Genomic DNA, 27,569 nt, shown 5'->3' with positions numbered 1-27,569 from the left:
CCCGTGTTGAAAGTAACTAAAAAAATGAACTACCTATATCAGATGTCTAAACTGACAGCGCTCCGAATGGGACAAATCATACAATTCTATAAACAATGGGATAAATATGTTACATGGAGATCCCGCTCTGGGATAGACCTTGATGCTCCAAGATTGATTGTACCACCTAGTTGATAGTTTCAAGACACTGAACGATTTTCTATCTATAGAAGACTGGCCATCCAGTGGAGTAATGTTTTGGGATTGAGGGAAGGGGGTGGAGGGAGATGATTTATTATACTGTAACTGATATCACTGTAATTGTTATCAATATGATTTCTAGCTTTCTTTGCTTGTTGATACAGTTAAAAAAAACTTTCAATAAAAAAAAAAGTATTTAAAAAAAAGAAAAATATCAAAGCCAGAAAGTCAACCTGCTGCAAGTCCCATGCCTCCCCTCCCCATCTAAGAAGCCACTCTGACTCTAAAACAGGGGGTTTCTCAACCAAATCCTCAGGCACACAAAGCCAGAGAGGTTTTCAGGATAATCAGAATGAATATATACAAGATAAATTTGAATGCACTACCTCCACTCTATGCAATCTGTCCCATCCATATTCACTGTGGATATCTTGAGAACCACTGGCCTCTTTTTTTTTTTATTCCATAGGCTTGATATACCAAAGAGGGCCTGACACAGGTTTCAAAGTGGTTTACAAATGATTTTTAAAAAATAGAAAAAAGAAAAACAGACAAAACTGATGTAAGCAGGGGATGGACGGGAATGAAAGAGATAAGACTAGACAGAGTTGGTGTGTACAGTGAGTTTACGGTACAGGGGAATATAAAGTAGTGAAACAGTGTGTTTTCAGTGTTTGCTTGAAGGTAGAAATGGTCAGTTGGTCCCGGATGTAGCATAGGAGATCATTCCAGAGCCAGGGGCCGAGATAGCTAAAGGCAGAATCGCAGGTGCTGCTAAGACAAATAAGAAAACGTACTGTGAGAAGATTGTCAGCAGATTTGAGGCAGCAGAGGGGAAAGTAGGGAATGAGTAATCTGTTGAGATAGAGAGGGGCAGAGGGAGATCTAAATTTGCAAACTAATAGCAGTATTTTAAACTTAATGCGGGCAGAGATAGGCCTCAAAGCGAAATATCCTTAAAGTTTTAATATCCAAGAAGTATAACTGCATACCAGCATACACCAGAAGTCTCTTTTACTGAAGTTTACTTGATAGAATAAATGTGGCTAATTTACTCACAGTCAATAGATTCTCAGGAGTTACTGTCCCAAGGCAAAGGACTTTGTATTTCTGAAAGCTGTATCGGTGGGTGGCGATGGAAACTTGAAAACAAGGAAGTTTTATGGCAGAGGTGGGCGAGTTGTCAGGCAGATGAAAGCAGTTCAGAGATGGGGTGCTGGGTTGTGCAATACTGTGAGAGACAGGAAGAGGTATAAAGATAAGTTCACTGCACGGGAACATGTGCATCCGAGACAAGATGGAGAATGTCTGAGCGCGTGAGAACACAGAGGTCATGAGGAACACCCACAAGCCCCGGGGGGGGGGGGGGGGGGCAGATAGAACAACCAATAGGGACAGAACTTGAGACCAGGTAACAGAGGTGGTCATAAAGGACAGTCCTCAATTGGAGAGACAGGTCATACCTTTGCTGACCTATCAGGACAAAGATAGTAGAAATAATCAGGAAATGACAGCAGGTTAACAAAGGAATTAAGCTTGGCTGAGAATGAGGAGGAGGCCTTTGCTGGAGAACAGATCACTAGTAAACTTTATACAAACATGCAGGGGTGGCTGCAGTACACGTGAGACTACATTATACACAATGCATTGCTCATATTGCAGTAAAAATCCTTAGAAGTGAGAACAACACTAAAGGCATTAAAATCATTTTCTACACTCCCCATCTGGTATTGATAGATACCACTATTACTACTATTGCAATTTAGCACATTAATAGCATGGAAAGCCAATTATGTGCATTCAGGTTTTTCATCATCTGTGGAGTCACAAACACCACCACCACCACTAGACAACATAAAGAGAGAGAGAGAGTCCCTCTGTTCTTCAAGGGAGGATGGCAGTTCAGAGTGCTCATGCTTCTTCATGCAGTACGAGGAGCACAATCTCTGTTCTTTGCTGTTCCTTATTTCACAGTTCTGACTTCAACCTTCCTGACATTCCCACCTTCCCTGTGGATGATTTTGGTGACCAATGCCAGGATCCAATCATTGCATTGGGCCTGGTTATACTTGAGTAAGACAAGGACACCTTCATGGATGTTAGCTATACTGGTCTGCTACTTGGTGCAGGTCTGTAGGGTCAGGAGGTACTCTCACTTCTAGTGGCTCCAGAAGGTATTGGTAAGGCTTTGGAGTTGTCTCCGCTGTCTTTGGGGCCATGCCTGTCTTTTGTATGAGTGTGGCTGGAGTCAAGATCAAAGGTGACTCTGGGCCAGAGGATACTGGGACCAGAGGTCTGGCAATGATGATGGCAGACACTTCTGCCAGGAGTGTAGTCAGGACATTGTGGGTGAGACAGGTAGTCCTGGTTTCTGAACGCATAGAGCTTAGGATGTGGCAAGCGATCCCAATCATGTACTCCCAAACTCCTCCTCTATGTGAAGCATGGGGGGGGATCAATACACACATGCAGTTTTGGTCACTCAGGTACTTCTCCGAGGTCATTTTCAGCACCATGCAGGCACTCACAAAGTTGAATCCACAATCAGAGCATATCTGCTAGGCTGGAACAAGAATTGAGAAGAACCTTCTTAATCTGCTTCAGAAAAGAGCCTGTTGCCATAACAGCTGACATTCAGCACATGTTCTATTGCTCTGTTGTCCATGAAGGCTACAGGAATTACCTAAGGTTCCTGTGGTTCCGCAATGATGCAAGCCCATGTCTCTGGAAACAGCCCATCACCAGCAGTGGCCACCTACAAACTCCGACAAACTGCAGAAGGAAGAGGAGGAGGAGCATGGTACCAATGCCAGGCAATCTGTAGAGACTTCTATGTGGATGATGGGCTGAAGTCCCTGCCTGCCGAAGCCATTGACCTGCTGAAAAGAACACAGATGATGATAGCAGAAGCCAACTTGAGGCTCCACAAAAATCACATCCAACAGTGCCAATGTGATAAAAGAACTCCCCCTCAGTAGACAACCCTAAAGACTCGAAGGACCTAGACTTGAGAGTGGACACATCTCCACTACATTGCAGCCTTGGCCTAAATTAGGCTGTGAGGATGGACACCTTCACCTTCTGGGTCTCTACCCAGGAGAAACCATACATCTGACAAGGCATCTTGTCTACAGTGAACAGCCTGTATGACTCATTAAGATATGTAGCACCAGTCACCATTCAAGGAAGATCCTTACTATGGGAATTCTCAAGCTCAAATGAATGGGATGCCCCATTGAAACAAAAGAGGCAAGAATAGGAAACATGGAGAAACTCCTTAAAGGCACTCAATTTCATGTCCCATGCACATATGCCTCCATGTCTCTCACAAACATTTGCCACAAAGAAATTTGTGTCTTCTCTGACGCCTCCGAGAAGGCCACAGATGCCCACGGCAATACCTACATGGGATTCATCGTCAGCAAGGCCAAGCTAGCTCCACAGCCCAATCATACTATTCCATGCCTAGAACTGTGTGGAGCAGTTTTGGCAGTTGAAGTAGCAGAATTGATCATAGAACGAGTAAGATCAGTCTGTTGCACCTTAGCCCTGCTTCTTATAGGTTAAAAAGCCACTGGTGAAGAGGGGCGTACTTCTTTGGCAGCTGAAGATTCCTCTGGATGAGATTGCTTTTGGGGCTGAGGCCTGAGCCAGCACATAGGCCGCAGTTCACCTTTCCATATATTCAGCGACAATGTGTCTGAGGTAGCTCTCCTTGCCATCCTGTTCTGTGGCTTCTTGAAGTACCTTCACTGGGCCTCAATGGCAGCCACTTCTTTCTGTTGCTGGATCATCTTCAAAGCAATGTCTAACTCTGCCTTCTTGCATTGTACAGCAGCTTTCGACTCGTCTTCTTCTAATGCCACTTTCCTGCGTGCAGTTGCAGCCACTGCTATTTTTCTTCTTCTAATTCTGCTTTCCTGTGGGCAGTGACAGCTGCTGCTTTCTATTTTTCTTCCTCTAATTCTGATTTCCTGTGGGCAGTCGCAGCTGCTGCTTTCTATTCTTTAAGATTTTCAAGTTCTATGGCCGCTTCTTGTTTACTATAAAGAGCTTTTGATTTGACAGCCATCGCATCCATTTGTGATTTAAGAGCAATAGAGTCCATAGCAGACCTCCTGGAATGGCTTGTCCTCCTAAAACTTCTAGTGATATCTTTTGAGGTGTGAGAGCACTGAGAGGCACTGACTTGTGGATTCACAGTTTTATTCTCTGCTTTTCTTTATGGCCTTTGTTACTTCAGCTCTATGCTTCAGGTTTATGACTTCTTGGAATTCCCTTTCCGAAAGGCTCTGCTCCGTATTGTTTTTTCTCAAGAACTGCAAATACTCTTCTGCACTCTGCTGGTAATGCTTGTGACTGGCCTGCAGTTATGATTTCTGGGCTTCACTTACTGGCTCTGCCCTTGAAATGCTGAACAGGTCGCTCTCCACATTCTGCCACAACCCAATTAGATTTGCTTGGTATCTTTCTTGCTCTGTTTGGTATTTTTCCATAGCCTTTGAGGGGTACCCCGACAAAACAGTCTTGTAACAAAATAGCCCTATATAAAATGGCCCCTCTTAAAAAACAACCCTTGATAAAAATAGCCTATCACAAAAATAAAATGTCAGGTCAGCCAGTAATACTAAACAGCAACATAAGCTGAAGAATTCCTAGCTGCAGCTCTCATGATGACAAAAGTGCAAATCGTGGTAAAAGGAGGATTATTCTGTCATTTAGGGCACTTTAGGGAACTCCTACCAGCATAATAGATTAGGGCAAGTCCAGCAATACACTATAAATAGATTTTAAAAATTATACTGCTGGGAAACAGAGGCATTTCACTAATTCAGAGGAGTGGAGGAGTGGCCTCATGAAAGGCTACAGAGGAAATTGGAGGGTCATGGGATAGGAGGAGATGTCCTATTGTGGATTAAAAACTGGTTGAAGGATAGGAAACAGAGAGTGGGGTTAAATGGGCAGAATTCACAATGGAGAAGGGTAGTTAGTGGGGTTCCTCAGGGGTCTGTGCTAGGACCGCTGCTTTTTAATATTTTTATAAATGATTTAGAGATGGGAGTAACTAGTGAGGTAATTAAATTTGCTGATGACACAAAGTTATTCAAAGTTGTTAAATCGCGACAGGATTGTGAAAAATTACAAGAGGACCTTACGAGACTGGGAGACTGGGCGGCTAAATGGCAGATGACGTTTAATGTGAGCAAATGCAAGGTGATGCATGTGGGAAAAAAGAACCCGAATTATAGCTACGTCATGCAAGGTTCCACGTTAGGAGTTACGGACCAAGAAAGGGATCTGGGTGTCATCGTCGATAATACACTGAAACCTTCTGCTCAGTGTGCTGCTGCGGCTAGGAAAGCAAATAGAATGTTGGGTATTATTAGGAAAGGTATGGAAAACAGGTGTGAGGATGTTATAATGCCTTTGTTTCGCTCCATGGTGCGACCGCACCTTGAGTATTGTGTTCAATTCTGGTCGCCGCATCTCAAGAAAGATATAGTAGAATTGGAAAAGGTGCAGCGAAGGGAGACTAAAATGATAGCGGGGATGGGACGACTTCCCTATGAAGAAAGACTAAGGAGGCTAGGGCTATTCAGCTTGGAGAAGAGACGGCTGAGGGGAGACATGATAGAGGTATATAAAATAATGAGTGGAGTGGAACAGGTGGATGTGAAGCGTCTGTTCACGCTTTCCAAAAATACTAGGATTAGGGGGCATGCAATGAAACTACAGTGTAGTAAATTTAAAACAAATCGGAGAAAATTTTTCTTCACCCAACACATAATTAAACTCTGGAATTCGTTGCCGGAGAACGTGGTGAAGGCGGTTGGCTTGGCAGAGTTTAAAAAGGGGTTAGACTGTTTCCTCAAGGACAAGTCCATAAACCACTACTAAATGGACTTGAGAAAAATCCACAATTCCAGGAATAACATGTATAGAATGTTTGTACGTTTGGGAAGCTTGCCAGGTGCCCTTGGCCTGGATTGGCCGCTGTCGTGGACAAGATGCTGGGCTCGATGGACCCTTGGTCTTTTCCCAGTGTGGCATTACTTATGTACTTAGGTACTTATATGTACTTATGTACTTAAGCGCATCGCGGTTTCTTTTGTTTTTTAAACACTGTGAGGAAAGTTAGAGGCAACAGCTACAGAGGCACTCCGGAGGTCCAGGAGAGTGGGAAAGGCAGGGAAAGGACAAACCAATGTGCCTGCATCCACATAGAAGAGAGTGGGAAAGGCAGAGATAGGGCAAACCTATATGCCTGCATCCACATAGGGGGAAGGGTAAGGCAGGGAAAGGGCTAACCTATGTGCCTTTAAAGTGGAGCTGCAATAGCCACAACACCCCTGCTACAACTGGCAAAAGCACAGGAGCCACCCCAGGCAGATTCTTGAAGGAGCTGAATAAGCTGCATCCAACCCTGCTGGGAGATAGAGAATACCGAGAGGCAGATGGAGCTAGCCGTCCAGGAGGCACTATGGTTTTCAGTGTTTTCTATCTCCCCCTGCTGGTAGGTGGACACAACCCATTCGTAATGGATTCATCTGCTGATGATAACAAGGAAAGAACAAATTTTAGAGTTTCCAAAGGATTATGAAATTGGTACAATTCGGTCTTAAACAGATCTTTAAAGGTACATAGTTCATCATACAGTTCAGTTCCGTTGATGTCCTTATTACCACCATCTGATAAATGAAGTTGCAAATTATTGCAATACTGTTGGAGCTGTTCATGATCAGTTTCGGCAAGTTTATTTATGTTGTACAGCAATTTGAATTGATTGTAGTGTTGTTGTAACTGATCAAATCTTTCATTGAGGGAAGTCATTGCAACATCCAAAATTGTAAAGAAAAAATTTACACGAAATTTATTCTCAGGTGATTGAGGCGATTCATCTTCTTGTTCATACTGGAACTGTGTAGTCGTTTTCCTCCGACGGATTTGAGCAATGGCTTTGAACTCTGGTTCCCCCTCAACTTCATGACAAATTTGCCGAGCAGTTTGAAGCAATGACTCATATTTGAAATCAGTTCAGTAGTTAGAAATAAAGGTTTTTAAGTTGTCAATGGCTGTTAAAGAAGTTGCAACGTTTTCACTTGTACTGTCTTACTGACTGGATTAATATGATTCAACAGGTCATGCCACAGGATGAGGGAACACAAGAACTGGAAATCCTTCAACTTGGTGCTCAAAATATGCGCTTCATATTTTGATTCGTTGTCATATTTCTCATCACTAAGAATCTCATACAGAGCATCATAGATTTGTCCAATTTGGTGCCTGAGTGGCTGCAGAGCATCAATGCGACTTTCCCAACGAGTTTCTGAAAGGGGTTTCAATGTAAGAGAGGGAATGTGCTTCATGAGAACTGCCCAGTGCTTCGTTGATGATGAGAAAAACTTATATTACTCTTGAACTATTCCAAAGAAGCCAATGGTCTCATGATTCGCTTTAGCAGCATCATTTACAACTAAGTTCAGGCTGTGAGCTCCACACTGAATGTAAAAAGCACGAGGGTTCATGTTTAAAATCAGCTCTGCAGCCCAATTCTTTTCCCTCTCATATTGGCTCCGTTGTCGTAGCCTTGACCCCTTATATCACCAATATTAAGATTCCAGGTGCGCAGTTGATTGATAACAGTGTCACAAACTCTCTCCAGATGAGTCATGAACTTCTAGGAAGCCTAGGAAATGTTCTTCAATGTCTAGATTTCCTTCTTTGCAGTTAACAAAGCGAACAATAACAGTCATCTGCTCAGTGTGACTGACATCTGGTGTACAGTCCAATATTATAGAATAGTACTTTGCTGTCTTGATTTCAGATAAGATCTTCTCAGTGATGGCCTTGCCCAAAAGTATAATAATTTCATTTTGTATGCCCTTGCTCAAATAATGGATTTTGGATTCCTGTTTTATAGCCCTCCTTATATGTGCTGCCATGACAGAATCAAACTTTCCAAACAGTTCAACCAGTTTAAGAAAGTTGCCGTTATTTCTTTCAAAAAGCTTATCAGATGAGCCTCGAAGAGCCAGACATTGAGAACCAAGAAATTTGATTTTTTCGATGAGCCTTGCAATTACATCTGACCAATGTTTTTTTTTGTAGCTCATACAGCTTTCGATGCTATGAATCAAGTGTAGTTTTGTTTTTGAGATACTTTCTGAAGTCAATCCACATTTTTGAATGTTTCATATGAGCTAGACTTGTTTCATGTGTATGCAGTGCTTTGGATACACTCCTCCAGTTGTTGTAGCCAGTCGATATAAAACTACTGGATGATTCACTTGGATCTGTTGGCGAATAGGTCCTGATTCTATGAGAATAATTATTATTTTGTCAGTGAGTTTTGGCCATTTTGCTGGATCAGATAGCTCAAGTGCCAATGAATCTGAAGCTAATGATGACTCTGACCTAAGCTGCTCTTCCTCAAAAGGTATCTAAAGTGCATGGCAGCCCACTGTGCTTTTCCATGTTCATTGCTGCTCCTTTCAAACAATTATCATCATCAGTGAGAGTAAATGAACTGGAAACTTCTGACTGTTGGTTGGCAATGACTTTCTTCGATGGGCTTGCTCCAGAGGTACTTGCGCCTGGTTGGGGGTCTTCCTCCTTCTCCTCCTGAGAGTGCTCACCAGACACTTTTAATCGTTTGATAAAACTATATAGTGCTCCTCCTTGCCTCTGGATGGCTTCTTCTTTTGCTGCTTTTCTTTTTCTGTTTTGCCAACCTGACAATTTCTTTTTAGTTGCCATCACAACCACCAGTTTGTATGAAATGTGAACACTCAGAGAAAAGCTGATGACTTTTATTCTAACTAAAAAACAACAACAACAAAAAAACATTGTGTCTACCTCCCCCCTCCTGTGTCCATTGCCTTCTGTAACCCCCCCCCCCCCACCTCCTCCTGTCCACCGATTGCCTTCTGTAACCTTCATCGATTGCCTTCTGTAACCTCCCCCCCACCTCCTCCTGTCCATCGATTGTCTTCTGTAACCCCCCCCCCCCACCTCCTCCTGTCCATCGATTGCCTTCTGTAACCCCTCCACCTCCTCCTGTCCATCGTCGATTGCCTTCTATAACCCCCCCTCCTCTCCTCCTGGCCTGAAGATAATTTTAGCTGAAAAGTACACAAAACAGCTAGTTCCGCGGAGGAGGAACCCTCCCAATTTCCATCGCTAGCCTGAGCCCACACACAAAAGCACCGCGGTCCTCCCTTACCCCACACAGCCGTCATCGTCGTCAGTCAGTCAAGAGCTCAGCGAACTGAGCGAAGGCAGCTAGGCCGAGGCGCTCTGCAACGTGATGTGGTGTCCGAGGCTCTTCCGAGTCCGAGCGCCGAACAGCTGGGCGACACAACGGAGGCGCACTGACTCTCACTCTGCAGTCTGCACATGCGGGCCGCGCCGGTGCCGAAGTGAAGCAGAGCCCTCACACTGCACCGACTGTCACAGACTGTGCGACGCCACGTGCCCAAGGGGACGACTCCGCTCTGGGTGGACAGCAGCACATGTGGCGCCCTTGAAGGCAGGCGCCCTCCTGCAGTGCTTACCCCGCTTACCGGGTTGGGCCGGCCCTGCTATCTACACATCCCCAGAAGTTTCCTCAATAATAGTTGTCAGCAGCTGTTGTTTGGTCCCAGCTTTCTCCTCACAACAGTTCACTTTTAAGAATTCTTTTCTTCTTTCCCAAACCGGTTTTACTTCTATCCTTCTTTTGTGACCTGCTTCTGGCTAGGAAATTGCTACTAGAAATCCTGTACTCCATTTTCCAGCAACTTTTTTTTTTTCTCTTCCTTGTTATGCCACTCATCTGTGGTCCAAGATGGAGTCCTGGTCCTACCACACCTTAGGATTCCATTCCCAGGATCCCTCTAAAGGTGATTATGTTTTTCTCTTATCCTCACCTTTTCCTTGGGGGGGCTTCATGAAACAAAATACAAAATGTTAAGACCATTATCTATCTTGTTTTAAATGAAGAACATCCCTAGTCAAAGAATGGCCAATTTACCCATTACTATTATTAACTATTACCAACTGATTTAGCTCAATGCAACCTGCCAAAGAAAAGCAAGCAATTCAGCTCTAGCCAGCAATTAAACGATAGGATGCTTTCGATGTTTAAACACTGTGTCAAGGCTCCAGGAGCATGAGGAGTTTGCTGCATTGTAACAGACTTGCTCTGCATGGCTCCATCATTCATCCTCACAGTAATCTCACTGGGAGTTTAGATCAATATTCAAAATCACTTATCTCTACAGTGGCAGCCACTATCCCCCAGATTCTATATACTGTGACTTAAATTGTACATGCAAATCCGGTCATATTCTGGATTTGCGCATGCAATTTTATTAGTTAACAAGCCAATCAGCACTGATAACTGCCAATTTACAATTACATAAGAACACTGCACATGCAATTTAGTTAGCAAGCCAATCAGCACTGATAATTGCCAATTAACAGTTAACATTAGCATTAGTTAAAATTTACGCGCTCAACTATGTGTATTCAGTAGCATGATGTGCATAAATTCTAAGGCACATAGCTGAAAGGGGGTGTGGCCGGAGCATGGAATGGGTGGGTTGTGGGTTTTTCTTAAATCTATGTGCGTTATTGTAGAATATACCTGGTCTGTGCCTAATTTAGGCATCAGCATTTACACCAAGTTTTACTTGGCATAACTGTCTGCAACTAAATTTAGCTGCACAGACAGGCGCTAGGAATATTGTACAAAGTACTCAAAATATTTTTAAGGTACTATCCGGATGATGCCATTGAAAATTCTTATATATTGCTCTGGCACTGTTCGGACAGCGAGAGTGGAAAAATGGCATTCTGCCCAATCTGCAGATAGTCAGTGGTATTCAGCTATTCAGCTGCTATACACATAGCTAAGAAATTAATTTAAGCCACCAAAAAGGCTGTCTTTATTTAATTATGTAATTATGTGGCTACAAAGCCAGATGCAGTCTCCACTGTCCATATATATTCGGCATCTTTCACTATCCAGAGAGAAGAATTAAATATATGGAACAGATTAACCATTTATAAAAAAACACTAACTACAGTATTTGAAGACTGACTTGGCTATGTCCCTTTACAGCCTATGGAGGCTACTGCAGCAGTGCATACAACAGAGATATATCCACTTTTGATAAATCTTTTGTTAGTGGGTCCTGAAGATATTTATAGCCATAAACACATGTTGAAACAGTCAGTAAATCCCTTCTTTCTAGTCTACCATACGTACCTTGTCATTCTTCTCATGATTTCGCATGTGCCGTTGAAACTGTGTCGCTTTAGGAAAGGACAGCATGCAGATGTTGCACTTGCAGAGGGTTTGCCCTGAATAGACATAATTTGTATTCTCTGCATTCAGCGTTAAAACTCCGTCTATAAAATTATAGAAATAAACACAGAAAAGTTTGTTAAGGAAGAATTATTTCAGCTCAAGTAAAACTGAAAACTACCTCTTGCCTTTAAATTTTAATATTCTTTATAAGTCATAAGCAGAGAAGGGCAACAAAAATGATAAAGGGGATGGGACGACTTCCCTATGAGGAAAGGCTAAAGCGGCTAGGGCTCTTCAGCTTGGAGAAAAGGCAGCTGAGGGGAGATATGATAGAGGTCTATAAAATAATGAGTGGAGCTGAACGGGTAGATGTGAAGCGTCTGTTTATGCTTTCCAAAAATATAAGGACTAGGGGGCATGCGATGAAGCTACGATGTAGTAAATTTAAAACAAATCAGAGAAACGTTTTCTTCACTCAACATGTAATTAAACTCTGGAATTCGTTGCCAGAGAATGTGGTAAAGGTGGTTAGCTTAGCAGAGTTGTAAAAAGGTTTGGACGGCTTCCTAAAGGAAAAGTCCATAGACCATTATTAAATGGACTTGGGGAAAATCCACTATTTCTGGGATAAGCAGTATAAAATGTTTTGTACTTTTTTGGGGATGCTGGGCTTGATGGACCTTTGGTCTTTCCCAGTATGGCAATACTTATGTACTGCTGCTAAGTAGAGACCTGGTATTAAGGTCCAAGGTTAATGGCATGGAGGCAGAGCTCACAGAGCCCAGTGAGGGGGCAACAGGTGCAAACACTACTGTCCAGCAGATGGTCCTGGCTGACTCTTTACAACAAACCAATGGCTCAATAGAGGAGAGGAGATTTGATTAAAGCGGTGTTCATCATTAATAGCAAGACTGAATGGGATTAAGATCACTGTCTGAAATAGAAAAAGTCTGAACAAAAAATGTATACTCAGTTCATACATAAAATAAACAATAGAAGTTTAGGACTGTTCTTTTTTTGTAGCCGATGTCAAACCACTGCCTAATAGCATCATTGGATATTATAAAAAAAATAGAATACTAACAGAACACAAAAAGAACACACACACCACACTGTTCGGAGATTAAAAATATATATATTTTAAAAGTGACAGTAAAAATTAGTAGGGGACAACAAAATTTTTTGTTTTGTTTTTCTACTTGTTTGTTGTGTTTTCTGCTCAAATTTATTTTGCATATTTTTTGGGTGGGGGGGGGGAGTGGGTTGCTTCTTTTCCATTTTTCTCTATTCTTCACCTTCCCTTCCACACTATTTCTACTACCACTACTATTTAGCATTTATATAGCGATACAAAGTGTACGCAGCGCTGCACAAACATAGAAGAAAGACAGTCCCTGCTCAAAGAGCTTACAATCTGTTCAAGATTTTCACCCTTCCTGCCCACCTCCCTGCATCCTTCCAGGCACACACACACCCCCATCCTCCCTCCCAATGTATTATATTGCATCCAAGTACTTCCTCCTCTTGTACCACTCCATGCATTTTACCCCATCCTATCTTCCTTCTAGTTGTTTCTGCTTCTCTCCGGGTACTCTTCCCACCACTCCACTTTCAGCTTCTTCCCCTGCTTGCTCAACCCTCCTTCCAATTTCTTCCCTTTAGTCACTCTTTCTGCTCAGTCTAGCAGTAGTTGGGCAGACCCAGACCCCACAAGTAGCTACCATGTTTTTCCTCTGCATGCAAGTACATTTCTCCATGCATCAAGTTGGCACTAGTAGCAGCCATATATCTTCTAGATCTGCCACCAACATCAAATTTTAGAAGACTGGACATCCAGATTCTTACAGTTCCAAAGTTATTTCTACTGTTTAGGTGAAAAAAAAAAAAAGAAAAATGACTTTTAATCCATAAGCTAAGTATATCCTTGTGGGAAGTTGTAGAGCAGCCTGGTTGTTATCTTGGCACTTAGAACAAAATGTGGTGCTAAAATAAACCCCATAAAATACACACTGGATTTTAAAAAGCATGAATGAATACATAGCTGTAACAGAAAAAAAGAAATATTTTACATTTCAAAGACTAAACAGTAGACTACTTAGGCCTTAGTTCTACAGAGTTCTATAAATATGTAGCATGATATAAGTTTAATTGTGAGAGTTATTAATTTTGCTGCATCAGATCTAAATCATATAAAATATACAGCTTCAAAGACACTACCCCCCCACCTTTCCTCTGGAAAACTACTAGCTGGGTGGTTACCTAAGACCATCAACACCTATCCAAAGAATCAATCACAGAACAAAAGACAGTGAAACTCCACCTATTACTCAGACTCAGAAAAGCCCATCAGACAAAAGACAATGGACCAGCAGATGTTCCTTTCAAAGACAGCTATCTCAGAGACTGCAGTAACAAAAGACTACATCTCCACCTATTTTCAGACAAAGACTAAGCCCATCTAAACTCAATCACTCTCAGACAATGGACTAGCAGATGTCCAGGCAGGAAGTCTTGTGATGTCATTGAGCATGTGACCTGTTGCCATGCTCCATCTCAAAGCCAGATGCCCAGGATTCAGCTATCCAGGAGCTTTCCAATTGGACCAAGGGCAACCACCTGACATGAGTCTAATGCCCAGTTCAGACACTTTAAAAAGCAGGGGCTCTTTCTTTAGAAAGAGAGTTCTTCCTGGCTGTTCCTGAGTTCCTGATGCTCCTGTCCTAGTCGCCGCTGTCCTGAATTGATTAAATCTAAAAGCAAGCTAGAATCCTGACTTCTCAAGCTGGACATCACATCCACCTTAAAAGAATCTGCTTCAAGCTCCATCAGACAGCAAATCTACAAAGAAACCTTTTGTTCCAGCAAGATTCTCATGCATGACTCTCCATAGCAGCCTCCATCAATGTGAATTATCCAGCTTAATTTACAATCAAACCTGTTATTTTGTAGCATACTTCCATTGGTAAAAGATCCTTTCTAAAACTACCTCTCTATTGTAAACTTATTACCTTGCCTGTACTAGAAATAAATATCTGGCCTTTATATTGGGAAAAGCACATGTTCTCACATGTGCAAGCTCCAAATGCTCTGAGCACATGTTACCTTTTAAAGTTACACTGATAGCACATGTTCGCTTTGTAAACTTAGTGCCATGCTTTGAGCACATGTTCCAAAACGTACAGGGCAGGTTAATGTAATTAATTCGAATTTAGTATATAAAATTCTCCTCTATTCTTACACGATTATTATTCTTAACAATTTACCTTTAATTGGAATAGAATAAGTATGTATAAGACTAGAGAAATATTATATTATAAATTTATTCGTTTCAAATAGAGAACAGATACAAAATTAGGTTCAATCTTTTTCTTTTTAGCTGCAATTCACGCTTAAAATAATCTACAAGGTAACAGAAAATTGTCAGAAAAAAAAAATCAGTATTTCCAAAACTTAAATTATACCCTTTCTTTCTTGGGAAACAATGACTCGGGTAGATCTACTATTGCAACCCTTCTATATACAAGGAAGGGCATTTGCGATATGACGTCCAAGTCCGAATTTGGACATTTTGCACAGAGCATCAAGAATCCGAATAGTAAATATAGCAATTTTCGAAATAGCAAACACCTTCTTTTTTTTTTTTAATGGACACACACTAAATGTTTTGTGCTATGCGTTTATCTTTTTGATCCATTTTCGAAAAAAAAAAGTCCAAGTGCAAAACACATAAAATCAAGTCATTGGGATATAGGAGTAGCCAGTATTCTTAGTAGACTGGTCACAGAGACATCCCAGGAGAGCAATGGGGCACCCTAGGAGGCACTGTAGTGGACTTCATATACAAGCTCCCAGGTACACATCTCACTGTTGCCCCCTTATCTTGTCTGCTGAGCCCTCCAAAACCCACCGCCCCCAACTGTACATCACTACAACAGACCTTGTGGATGAAGGGGTCACCTATATGTAGGTACAGTAAGTTTTTGGTGAGTTTTGGAGGGCTGACATTTCACAAGTGTAACAGTTACAGTGGGATATGAACCTGGGCCCCCTTCTCCACAGTGCACTGCACCAACCACTAGGCTACTCCAGGGACGTGTTTGCTGATCTAATAGGACTGGCTATAACATCTGAGTTTATCAAAGAGGCTGGTATGTACTGTTTCTTTTACATCTTTGGGGGATAGGAGGGGGTCAGTGACCACTGGGGGAGTAAGAGGAGGTCATTCCTTTATTCCTCCAGTGGTCATCTGGTCATTTAGGGCACTTTTTTGTGGCTTAAGATTGTTATTAAAACAGGTCTAGCTGAAAACATCTTAGTTTTAGTCTTGGATATTTTCGTTTTGTTCCATTATGGTTGAAAAAAATGTCCAGGTCTTAGAACACCCAAACCCCCCCCCCCCCCTTAACATGCCCCCAAAATGCCCCCTTGGGATTTGGATCCACTGCAGATGAACAGCATAGAAAAACATTGGAAAATGGGTTTCAAAATACCAAATTTGACATTTTGGAGAGAAAAACATCCAAATGCCACTTTATGCCACTTTCTAGACATTTTTCGCTTTTGAAAATGAGCCCCATACTATAGTAGTCTGGGCTACAAAATGATAGTGGCTGTTCACCTCTGGCCCCAAAATATAGGATGGGAAAGAGGTGGGGGGAATACTGGCAATGCAGTACACGCATGTGTCATACCAGCACATATACAATCTAATCTGTGCATGTATGTGACAGAAAACCTGAGCCAAGCCCCACGGGAAGCCCAATGTGGCATGCAGCCATAGGGAGGTATGAAGATGGACAAGACAGTGGGAAGAGTATACTGCTGCAGAAGTAGAAAGGTATAAATATTCACATATCATCCCATGAATTTTGAATGCGTCATTGCTAATTTTATAATATTTCAGTTATAAGTTCTCTCAAATAAAACAAAAAAAAAAGGATTTTTATTGTTTGTTAAAGATTTACTATACTGCTTTTGTAAAACACACACTAACGGTAAAAGCACACTATACCATCATGAGCACAAACATAAAAAACAAAACAAGCTATAGCTGATACTTTTTGTTTATTGAAGTAATGTGACTAGGTTGAGAGCTTAACACTCATGTTTCTGCTTGCAGCAGGTATTCTCTATGAACAGCAGGATACAAGTTCTAATGGCTAGGTGATAACACTGACAGCACCTATCATGGGAAAAAAGCTTCTCCAGCTTACAAGTTCTACCTTTTGATGAGCCTTGTTGCACATGCATCACTTCTCACCTGCCACAATCACACCGGGACTTCAGTCATCAGTTAAGCTTAGAATACAACTCCCTGGGAAACAGGATGGGTATACAAGAACTTCAATCCTGCTGTCTATGGAGAACGCTTACTACAGGTGACTTGACTTTCTTTGAGACAAGATAGCAAATCCTCAAATAGGACTTCCTAGCTATAGGCTGGCTTCAACCGAAAAAGAAAAAAAAAATAACCATCATGAAAGATACTGCATCTGCCACATACCAACACTGTTTGGCAGCAACAAGCCTGTGTGTATTTATTTATTTATGGAAGACAGCTTGGAAATGAAGATAATGGGCCCAGGAATGGAGTTGGATTCTAATCCTCAAAGAGATCTTGGAGGACAGACTGGCATGGACTGGCCAAACCTATTGTTGTGTTAGGAGTCTTTCTAGACTGTAGTGAGATTCAAATGTGTGGACAAGCAACCATGACGCTGTAATGGAAATCAAGATCATTCTATATGTATATTTATTGGTTTTCTTTAGTTTGTTATAGAGTTACATGCTGTAGAAAAATAGAACTGTGTCAGACCTTACTGCAGAATAATAATCACTCAGAAGGAAGGTCATATATATGTCATGCTTCTAATTAACTAAGCTTGTTAGTAAAGAGTAGGCCAGAATTACCTCAGGAGTTAGGAATGTTTTAATTAACTGAGCAGTATGGGCCTTATCTCAAAAGGCAGATGAAAAGGCAGGAAAAAGGGAATCATTATATACTTTTTCTCATTATGTTTTTCTTTTTCCTTGTTACTTGTTAACCAGAGCTACACCTGGTGATCGTGTGATAACAGTATTCTTGGCTATTTAAGGTTTCATTTTAATCATTATGACCAGACTGTGGACTGAGTTTTCCGTGTTCATTTAGTCTCCCTGTATACAGGATTGATTTACAAAATAAAGATCTTTATATAATTGAACCCAGAGTTCTGCGAGCTTCTTTGGTAAGAGGAAAAAGTTCCATAACAAACGCAGCTTTCCAAAATTCCTCCACAGGGGCTGACTTAAGTGGTCAACCAATGCAGCTATAGTTCTGACATTGGAAGCTTTGGCATGATCCTCAAGACGCAAGTGTGCCTGTGCATAAAATAAATTATCTCCTATCCACTGGCCAATGTGTATTAGTTAATAGCAGTTTCAACTTTACTGGTGTCAGAGGAACAAAAAGCTGGATGGACTTTCTTAGAGCTTCAGGCACACTCTGATTAGGTGGCTAAGGCTTGTTTGCAATTCAATATGTACAAGATGCTTTCATCTTTGAGAGTATGAGACAAAGAAACATATAGGCAGGGATAATGTTTTAAGATTTAATTCTGACACCACCTCTGGAAGAAACTTTGGGGATAAATTCTATACAGGTCTCTAGAAGTTAGGCACCAAAAAACTGCTGGCTTAGCTAGTATTCTATAATGGCAGAGTTACACTAGTATTCTATAACAGATACGGAACACAAGTCCGCAGTTACACATCAAACTTTAGGCATGCCCACTTAAATGGTGGCACCTAAATGCACCAGTTGGGCATGTAAATGCAACAACTCTATAAAGTGTATGCAAGAATAGTCAGAATGACCCTGACATGCCCATGTCCCTCCAACATTAATATTGCCTTTGCATTTGTGTGCAAGAGAAGTTACACACCTATTCTATAAAAAGCATGCTTAAGTCTGTTACTCACGCAATAACAAATTAGCACTGATTAGTGCTTATTAATGACAACTAAAAAGCTGGTTTTCCCAGAAGGATTTACACTAAAAATGGACAGCGGTTCCAAGTACTTGGTGTCTATCTGGATATGACCTTATTATCCTTAAAGTTTCACATGGATGCAGTTATTACAGCCATTTTTTTCTTTTATAATTATATAGTCTTAGAAGGGATTCATGTTTCTAGTTCAGGCACTAGCTACCTCCAAATTAGATTACTGTAACAACTTAAACTGTCTTTAAACTTTATCAGCTAAATTGAATTCTAGATTGCAAGGCTTACAGAATACCATGGTTATTTTTAAACTTTCTTGCTTATCTACAAGATGTTTCAAGGTACATGTCCAGAACATTTTCTTTTTTTCCTTTTCCATTGTCACCTTCTTCATCATGAGCTGGCGAGTAACATCTTATTTTCTATCTTTTACTAGAGTCAAATAACAAGTCTCTATCAGTTTCATTTCCTTATCAAGTAGTTTCGGCCTAGTGTTCTTTACCTGTTAAAATTAAGATGATTCCATAATACTTGGCATTTGATAAACACTTACAGGCTTATTTGTTTCAAATATTTATTAGGTTTTTTAATAGTATTTTCTGGATTTAAATTTCTATCTGGTTCTTTATGACCTTTTTGTAATCTGCTTTGAACCTAGATATGGGAGTTGGCGTACCATCAACCATTGTCAAGTACTGATATTTATCACCAATTAGTTAATTATCAGGCTTATTTTCTGAAGAGATCGCCGGCGATCTTCCAACACAAATCGGGAGATAGCTGGCCATCTCCTAAAACCAGCCAAATCGGTATAATCGAAAGCTGATTTTTGGACAAACTCATCGGCATTCAGTCGCAGAGGCAGCCAAACTTCAAGGGGGGGCGTATCGGCAGGGTAGTGAAGACGGGACGTGGGCATCCTTACGAGATGGCCAGCTTCAGCTGATAATGGAAAAAATAAAACCAGCGATGACGAGCATTTGGCCGGTTTTACTTGGTCTATTTATTTTCACGACCAAGTCTCAAAAAGGTGCCCAAACTGACCAGATGACCAACGGAAGGAATCGGGGATGACCTCCACATACTCCCCCAGTGGTCACCAACCCCCTCCCACCCAAAAAAAAAAAAAAAACATTAAAACATTTTTTGCCAGCCTTTATGCCAGCGAGCTCCATGACAGCAGTATGTAGGTCCCTGGAGCAGATTTAAAGCCAGGTGCACTAATCTGCACGGAAGAGCCCTTCCCTTACCGATTCCTTAGCGAAATCGGTAAGGGAAGGGCATGCATGAAGGAAATCGCATGCAAATGAGCTGCTCATTTGCACGCAAATTTCCTTCCCTAGGAGGGGAAGCCAGTCGGCCAGCTCGTAAAAAAAAAAAAAAAAAAAAAAAGAGGATCTTGCTGATCAGTTATGTTATGACTTACTTGTTCTGGAGTGCTGTATTTTGTGATACTGTTTTGAGAAATGTTCAATAAAGACTTCATACAAATTAAAAAAGTCTCTGATGTGCACTCTCTCTTAATGGCCGTCGTTCTCTTGATGGCCATCTTTCTGCACTTTCCCTTAATGACCGTCTTTCTCCCCGAACAGGGAAATCAAAACTGTTTTTGCTCACAGCTTTTTTAGTAGTAACAGTAGGATTTGAACCGGCCACCTGTGCATTACAAGACCAGTGCTGTTACTACTTGGCCACAGCTCCACTTACTTGGATGTCCCTCCCTTTTGATTATACCCCTTCAGGTCTCTCTCAGCCAATCACAGCGCGTTTAGCTGTCTGTGAGTGAGAGAGTGGGGAAAGTCCTTCGGGGTCAGCCCATTGAGCTGAAATAAGCTCTTGGATGGAGTCATGCAAAGGAAAGGCTTGAGCAGGCTTTTTGGTACTTGCCATCCTCGGATTTCCAGAGGAGGCCACGCCACTCCCAGGATCTTCAATAGAGAGGACCTGTAAGACAATCTGAAATAAGCGCTGGCAGCTCTTCGCGGTGGAAAATCCTCACTGCGAACGGATCATCTGGATCCAGTGGCCCTTCTGCACCTTCCTCTGTTTCCTCTGGCCACGAGGGCCTGACAGACCCCTCAGAGTCACCACATCCCGACCACGGGGAGGAAAAGGGGGGTGCGCCACTCTGAAGGGGAATTTACCCTTCTGCGCTTCTCTTGTGGCAAGCAATCAGGGAAAAAATGCCTCTGAGGGCAATCCCAGGCCTGCATCCACCGGAGGAGCAGTAAGGGGGGCCGTAGAAAACCCCTGTGGCTGAGCTCTTTTAAGCATATATGCATTATGAAGCAATAATACAAAGTCAGGGGAGAAAAACTCGCCTTGGGCACCCAGTTCCAGTCCGGGGCTAGTAGCTCTTTGGCCAGCCTCAATTCGAGGGCCCCCTCCGGACTCCAGACCCTCCGCCTCAGCGGGGGTCGCGCCATGTGATGCTTTCAAAACGGCGCCCGTTGCCAGCTCCACCGAGCGGGAAGAATCATCGCTTGCCATGCTCGGGCCGGCTCTTACGCCTGAACAGCACGTTTTACAGAGCCCCGCTGCTGATCTGCGCTTGCCACACTTGGAACAGCGCTTAACACTCTCTGCAGCCATCGCCAAAGAATGGCGGAAAATTCAAAATGGCGGCTTTGCGCCAAAAACGTCCCGATCGCGGGCCCTCCCCGGAGGAGTCAGACAACACTTCATTCTATTAGATCACTACTGAATCTGACATATCAAGTTAGTGACACATGAACTTATTAGCTGAATTGACTACGCTGAGTTCTACAAAGGACTCGCTTATGGCTCTCTGAAACAGCTGCAGTGTACATCTTACCTGCTAATTTGCTTTCATTTAGTTCCTCCAGACCAGCCCAGAAAAAGGACTGATGGGCTGTGTACACCTTCCATCAGGTGGAGACTAAGAACTCTTAACTCTCCAGAGAGTCAATAAAAGCCCTGGATAGCTAGAGTTACAGTCAGTATTAATGTAACAAAGCAGGAGAAGAAAAGGAAAGAACAAGAATCTGTGCCACCAAGAAACTCGAATAGCCACTTATGCATACATACATACATATATGCATGAGACAAGCATAAATTGAAATCTCTGGGGAGGGTTTTTCGTCAAAACTGTAGATAAAAACACAAACGGGCCCTAACAACCCTGCCGTAAGCACACAACCCAAACACTGCATCCTTACGACATTGAACATCAAGCCCGTAATGCTTAGTAAAAGAATGCAAGGAAGCCCACATCGCTGCTTTTGCAGATGTCCAAAGGAGGCACCAAGAAGTTCCTCCCACAAAGCAGCCTGACCTATGGTAGAGTGCGCTTTCACTCCGTCTGGAATAGGCTTACCTGAAAGAAGATAAGCAAAAGCAATCATTCCCTTAAGCCATCTAGATATGGTGGGTTTAGATGCCAGCAGTCTTTTGCAGGAACCCCCAAGAAGCAGAAAGAGACGATCCGATCGTCGAAAGTCCTCCGTAGCCTGCAAATAATGCTCAAGCACTTGTCCGACATCCAGCTTACATAAATGTCGCTGATCCTCTGGCAAACCCAGAGTCTGGTTCAAATGAAATGTGGACAAGACCTTAGGAAGGAAAGAAAGTTATAGACTTAAAAGGACCCGTTCCTTCGAAAACTCGAGAAAAGGAGACTAGGACAGCACCTGCAGCTCTAATACACGCCTAGCTGAGGCAATTGCTACCAAAAACACCATCTTAAGAGTTAGATCTTTGTGGGTGCAAGCCAACAGAGGTTCAAAAGAAGGCTTAGTAAGGATCAAGAGGGCATAGTAAGGATGAAGAGAACCAAGATCAGGTGACCCTCAGGGGGAGGAATGCTGGCTTTGGCATAACCCCTGGTAAGCCTTTCCTTGGCCTTCTCTGGGGTAACTCCCAGGTCCACTCCAATCTTCTCAAGGCACGCGCTCCAGGTGCCCAGGGTTTCCAGGTGCTTTTTGGCTAAGATCAGGTGACCTTCAGGGAGAGGAATGCTGGCTTCGGCCTAACCCCTGGTAAGCCTTTCCTTAGCTAAGAGGTGCCCAGCTCTCCCACCAGCTGCCTTTCAGGTGCTGTGGAGGACTTGCAGCTCATCTGCATATCCTCACGGCCTTCTTCAGGGTCACTCCTATCCACTCAGGGCCTCTACACATTAATATTTTCTCCCAGTTACTACTTATGGCTCCACTTTCTCTTCTTGGTACTGTCCCTTCCTAATCTGTTTCTCCATCTGAAACCACTGTACTCTGCAGCAACACATTGCCCACCCTCCGCTTTCATCATCTCACCATCTCTTTTGTCCTCTTCCTTCTTCTCAGCTCTCAACCTTAAACATTTCCCTCCTTCCATTCATCCATCTCCTTTCTATCTGAGTACATCTCACCTTCATCGCTGTCGTCATACCTCTCCTACTCTTCTCCATACTCTCTTGTTCCTGCTCTCCTCTGGGGACATTAATCCCAATCCTGGTCCTCCAAATCAGCTTTCATCCTATTTTTGCAGGTCACACCATGAAGTCTCCAATCTAATTTCCGTTCCTCTCCTCTCCCCTTCTTCCCTGCCTTTCTCGTGTGCTCTGTAGAATGCCCGCTCTAACAAACGTTCCTACATCCATGACCTCTTTATCTCTCGTACCCTCCATCTGCTTGCCATAACTGAAACTTGGCTTTTCCCTGAAGACTCTGCTTCAGTCGCAGCTCTATGCCATGGAGGTTATTCTTTTCTCCCATACTCCTCGCCTGGATGGCCGCAGAGGTGGTGTCGGGCTACTACTTTCACCCTCTTGTAGATTTCAACCTCTTCTTCTACCTCAGTCTCACTGTTTTTCTTCCTTCGAAGTCCACTCCATCCGTCTATTTGCTCCTCTGCCTCTCTGAGTAGCAGTCATTTATCGACCCCCTGATAAGTCCCTTTCTTCCTTTCTCACTGACTTTGATGCCTGGATTTCCTTTTTTCTTGACTCTTCATCTCCTTCCCTCATTCTTGGGGATTTTAACATTCATGCTAATGATCGCTCTGACTCTTATGCTTCTGTTTCTTGCTTTATCATCCTCTTTCAATCTTCAACTGTGCTCCACTACCCCCACTCACCACAATAGCCACTGTCTTGATCTTATCCTCTTCTCAAACTACTCACTCTCCAGTTTCTATGCCTCAGCTCTTCCCCCCTCTGACCATCATCTGATAACTTTCACACTTAAACACCCTCCTCCCCAGTCCCTTCCAATCTTAACATTTAGGAATCTTCAGGCTATTGACCCTTCTACTCTGTCCTCCAGTGTTTCAAATGTTTTCTCTACCACTATGTTATCCAAGTCTGTCAATGAGGCTGTCTCTTCCTATAATACTATTCTCTCCTCTGCTCTGGATACTCTCACCCCTCCCATTCCCCGTTCTGTAAAACGTACCAAACCCCAGCCTTGGCTGACCTCTAGAATCAGTTACCAACGTTCCTGTGCCCACTCTGCAGAACGCCTTTGGCTGAAATCCTGTGCCCATGCTGACTTCATATATTTCAAATCCTTGCTGACCTCCTTCCAGTCTGCTCTTTTACTTGCCAAACAGGACTATTACATCCAGTTGACAAATTATCTTGGCTCAAACCCATGACATCTCTTTGCCACACTGAACTCTCTCCTCAAAGTGCCTTCACCTCCAACTCCCCCTTCACTTTCTCCCCTGACTCTAGCCAAGTACTTTCATAAGGTTCACAAAATTAAACTTGAATTCTCAACCAAGTCACCTCCACCTCTCCTTCCCTTAGTCCATTCTCTCAATTCTCCTTCAACCCCGCCTCCTTTTCTGAAATCACTAGGAAACTACACATCTTCTTTCCTCCTTGAAACTAACTGCCTGTTCCTCTGATCCTATTCCCACCCATCTACTTAACACTATCTCTCCTAATGTCATATCCTCAATCTTTCACTTTCCACTGTGACTGTTCCTGATGCCTCAAACATGCCGTAGTCACATCACTCCTTATGTTATGGTATAAGAGTCATTCCGTGTCAAGTGGACCAGGGGTCCCCACCTCACCATCTCAGATTTTGATGAAATTTGGTACATAGTTTCTTTATGATAAAAAAACTAAGCTGTGCAAAACTTTAGTTCAAAAGACTAAAAATTGGAGGTTCTAGGGGACCTCAAGTAAAGGGTTGCAAAATGTCGCCTGAGCAAAAATGACATTTTGGGCCAACTTCCAGAAGCTGTAAAACTGGAAGTTTTAGTAGTACAAGGGGGATATTTGGAGAACCTGCACTACTTTTAGGGCTTAATGAACTGGCAAAACCCCATGTTCCTAGTCCTCTTACTTTTTGAATGGTTTAGGCTCAAACGTTGCCAAAAAAAACGGCAAAAATCAATTTACAGCAATGTTGAGGCTGCTGTAGTTTCTAAACTAGTTGGCCTTTCAGGTTGATTTTTGGTAGGTGTACTAAATGCAGGGCTGTAATGAGGCATTCCAATTTGCAGCACTTTCCTTCAAGTGGTTGAAAAATTATAAGCGTTCAAAGTTTGTATAAAAAGCATTTTTGCCCATTTTGGGCTATCTTTGATGCCCTTGATCTCCAGTGGGCCAGCTTCAATATTCTTTCTTTTAGCACCATTAGAAAGAGCAGATTTCCTTCTATCAGAATATGTAGTTTTCATTTTGGAGTCTCATCATATAAGGATTGCAAAAATGCCCTCAAATGTTTGCGGGCAGCAGCCTGTAATTTCTTCACTACACCCTTGATACAAGTGTAGTAAAAGTGATTCTTTTTTCAAAAAGCACCAATTTTTTAAAATAAAGAACACATTATGTTATAAAACTGTATTCAAGAAAACTAAAAAACAGGAATGTTTTTTAGGATGTGGAAGGATGAGGCCAGGTTTCATGACAGGTTTAAAGAAAACTGCAGTCAGTTAGGATGACCGACTTGGCCAATTATGATTGGTGGACCCTGTTGCAAGGCGTCTGAGTGTCTGTTGCTGGTGTTTCTTCACCCTTGCTACAGTTTGACCTCTTAGTGAACTGTAGGCATCAAAGTAAGCCTAGCAACAGACACTCAGGAGCCAGGAGGTACCAGAAGCATACAATTGGGCAATGAAACAAACAATTCTGCCTTGCAACAGGGTTCACCAATCATAATTGGCCAAGTCTAACTGGCTAAAGAAGTTTTCTTTAAATATTATGTTATAAAACTGTGTTCAAGTAAACTAAAAAATAGGGTGGAAACCATTGTATACATACTTCTTGTTGAAGAAACTCGCACCTGCACCGACAGGCTCATTTATATTGAATTAAATGCCACAAATGAAGATATTAATCACTTTAGACTGAAGTAAAATTTTACCCATTGAAAACCTGATTGCAAGAATAAACGCGTTTGTTGAACTGATGCTAATGGTCATCAATGGATCCAGAAAGATCAGATGAATTTCCACTTTGCTCAGTTGGCTGTTCAAGTACATCAGAGTGTCATTTACTGACATACAATAAAAATAAAGGTTTGAAATTAATTGAAGAGCTTCTGCCTGATCAACAGAAGTTGTTACAAGAGCATTCTGGTCAACTTTTCTATGCTGGATCAACTATTTGCCTTCATCATGAATCCTTACTGTTGAAAAAGTTTGAATTTTTGCAAATAACCTGCTGTAACCCATTTTCCAAAGGTGGTCATAATGCAAAAAGGGGCTTAAGAGTGCTGGATGACACACTAGCAGCCCAGCAAAAGGCCTTAACAAGCAAAATATTTGTGCCGGGTCAGAAACTATGTCCATCTTGTCGAAAAGACGTCAGTAACAGAGCTGCTGATTCTTTATCATCATCAACAGCAGCAGATGATGAACACAGTGACATTTCTGGCAAGTTGAACACAAGTTTGACATCTCTTGGTTTTTCTCCATTAAAGTTCAAAAAAGTCAGCAAGCGTGATGTACGAGGCTACACCAAGCGCAAAATCAGGCGAGTGCAAAATACTTTGAGAGTCATCTTGCAGTTGCTGGTGGCTTAGACATTCTACCAGTCAGAAATGTGACAAATGTTCTGATTATGATGACCTGCTAAACGAGTTGAAAAACAAAGTCCAAGTTTCAGCAAATCATGCAGAAAAACTGCAAATACTAACTTTAGCACCAAACAGCTGGTCTATTCAAAGAACTGCCTCAGAATTCATGGTTTCAACTAGAATGGTTAAAAAAGCAAGAAATCTGAAATCAGTTTGTGGAATTCTGGCAAAACCAGACAAGAAGAAAGGTAAAGTTTTACCAGAAGAAACAGAAAAAAAAATTCTTGGCTTTTTTGAAGATGATGAATTCAGTAGACTGTGCCTAGGGAAAAAAGATTTTGTCTCGGTCAGAACTGGCACTGAAAAAATTCAAATGCAAAAGCACTTGCTGCTTAGCAATCTAAAAGAAATGTATGTTGCATATCGTACTCGAAATGGGCCAGAAGTGGGTTTTTCCAAATTTTGTGAGCTAAGGCCAAAATGGTGTGTCACTGTTGGCTCATCTGGTATGCATTTAGTGTGTGTTTGTGTCATTCATCAAAATGTGAAGCTTATGCTTGCTGGAAGCCATCTGCTGAACGAAGATTACAAAGCACTGATGGCTAAAACTGTGTGCAATTTGGAATGCAAAGAATGCATGCTTCACAGGTGTGAAATATGTCCAGGTAAAGATGTGCTTGAAAATTACCTGACAGAAGTGTTCACTGATGCTGACCCAGGTGAAACAATCGAGTTTAAGCAGTGGGTTCATACAGATCGCACCACACTGGAGACCAAACAAATGTATGTTGATGATTTTGTATCTGAGCTTGCATTGAAAGTTTCAAACCTGTCAATTCACCATTACATTTCCAAACATCAGACACAATACTTAAAGAAAACCTAAATCCTTGTGAAATTGTTGTTCTCTTGGACTTTGCTGAAAACTACTCCTTTATTGTCCAAGATGCTGTTCAAGGTTTCCACTGGGAAAACAGTCAAGCTACACTGCATCCATTTGTTGGGTACTTCCGTGATGCTTCAAGTGAAATTCAGTGCATAAGTGTTAGCATAATAAGTGACAGCTTGCGGCATGATGCAGTTGCTGTACATGCATTCTTGGAAAAATTAATCGCGTTCTTGAAAAGCAAAATTGGAGAAATA

General features: G+C 42.2%; 1 protein-coding gene across 1 annotated transcript in view; it reads right to left on the bottom strand.

Moving 5' to 3' along the window:
- Positions 1-27,569, bottom strand: part of ZNF236 (zinc finger protein 236) — a 502,799-nt gene that overhangs the window by 440,131 nt on the left and 35,099 nt on the right. Inside the window, exon 2 of the mRNA XM_030211824.1 lies at positions 11,432-11,574. Within this exon, the coding sequence (XP_030067684.1) occupies positions 11,432-11,574 (143 nt within the window). The remainder of the gene's footprint in view (positions 1-11,431; positions 11,575-27,569) is intronic.

Source organism: Microcaecilia unicolor, chromosome 1, assembly GCF_901765095.1.
Source record: "Microcaecilia unicolor chromosome 1, aMicUni1.1, whole genome shotgun sequence".
Lineage (NCBI taxonomy): Eukaryota > Metazoa > Chordata > Amphibia > Gymnophiona > Siphonopidae > Microcaecilia > Microcaecilia unicolor.
This window is presented reverse-complemented; position numbering and strand designations above follow the sequence as displayed.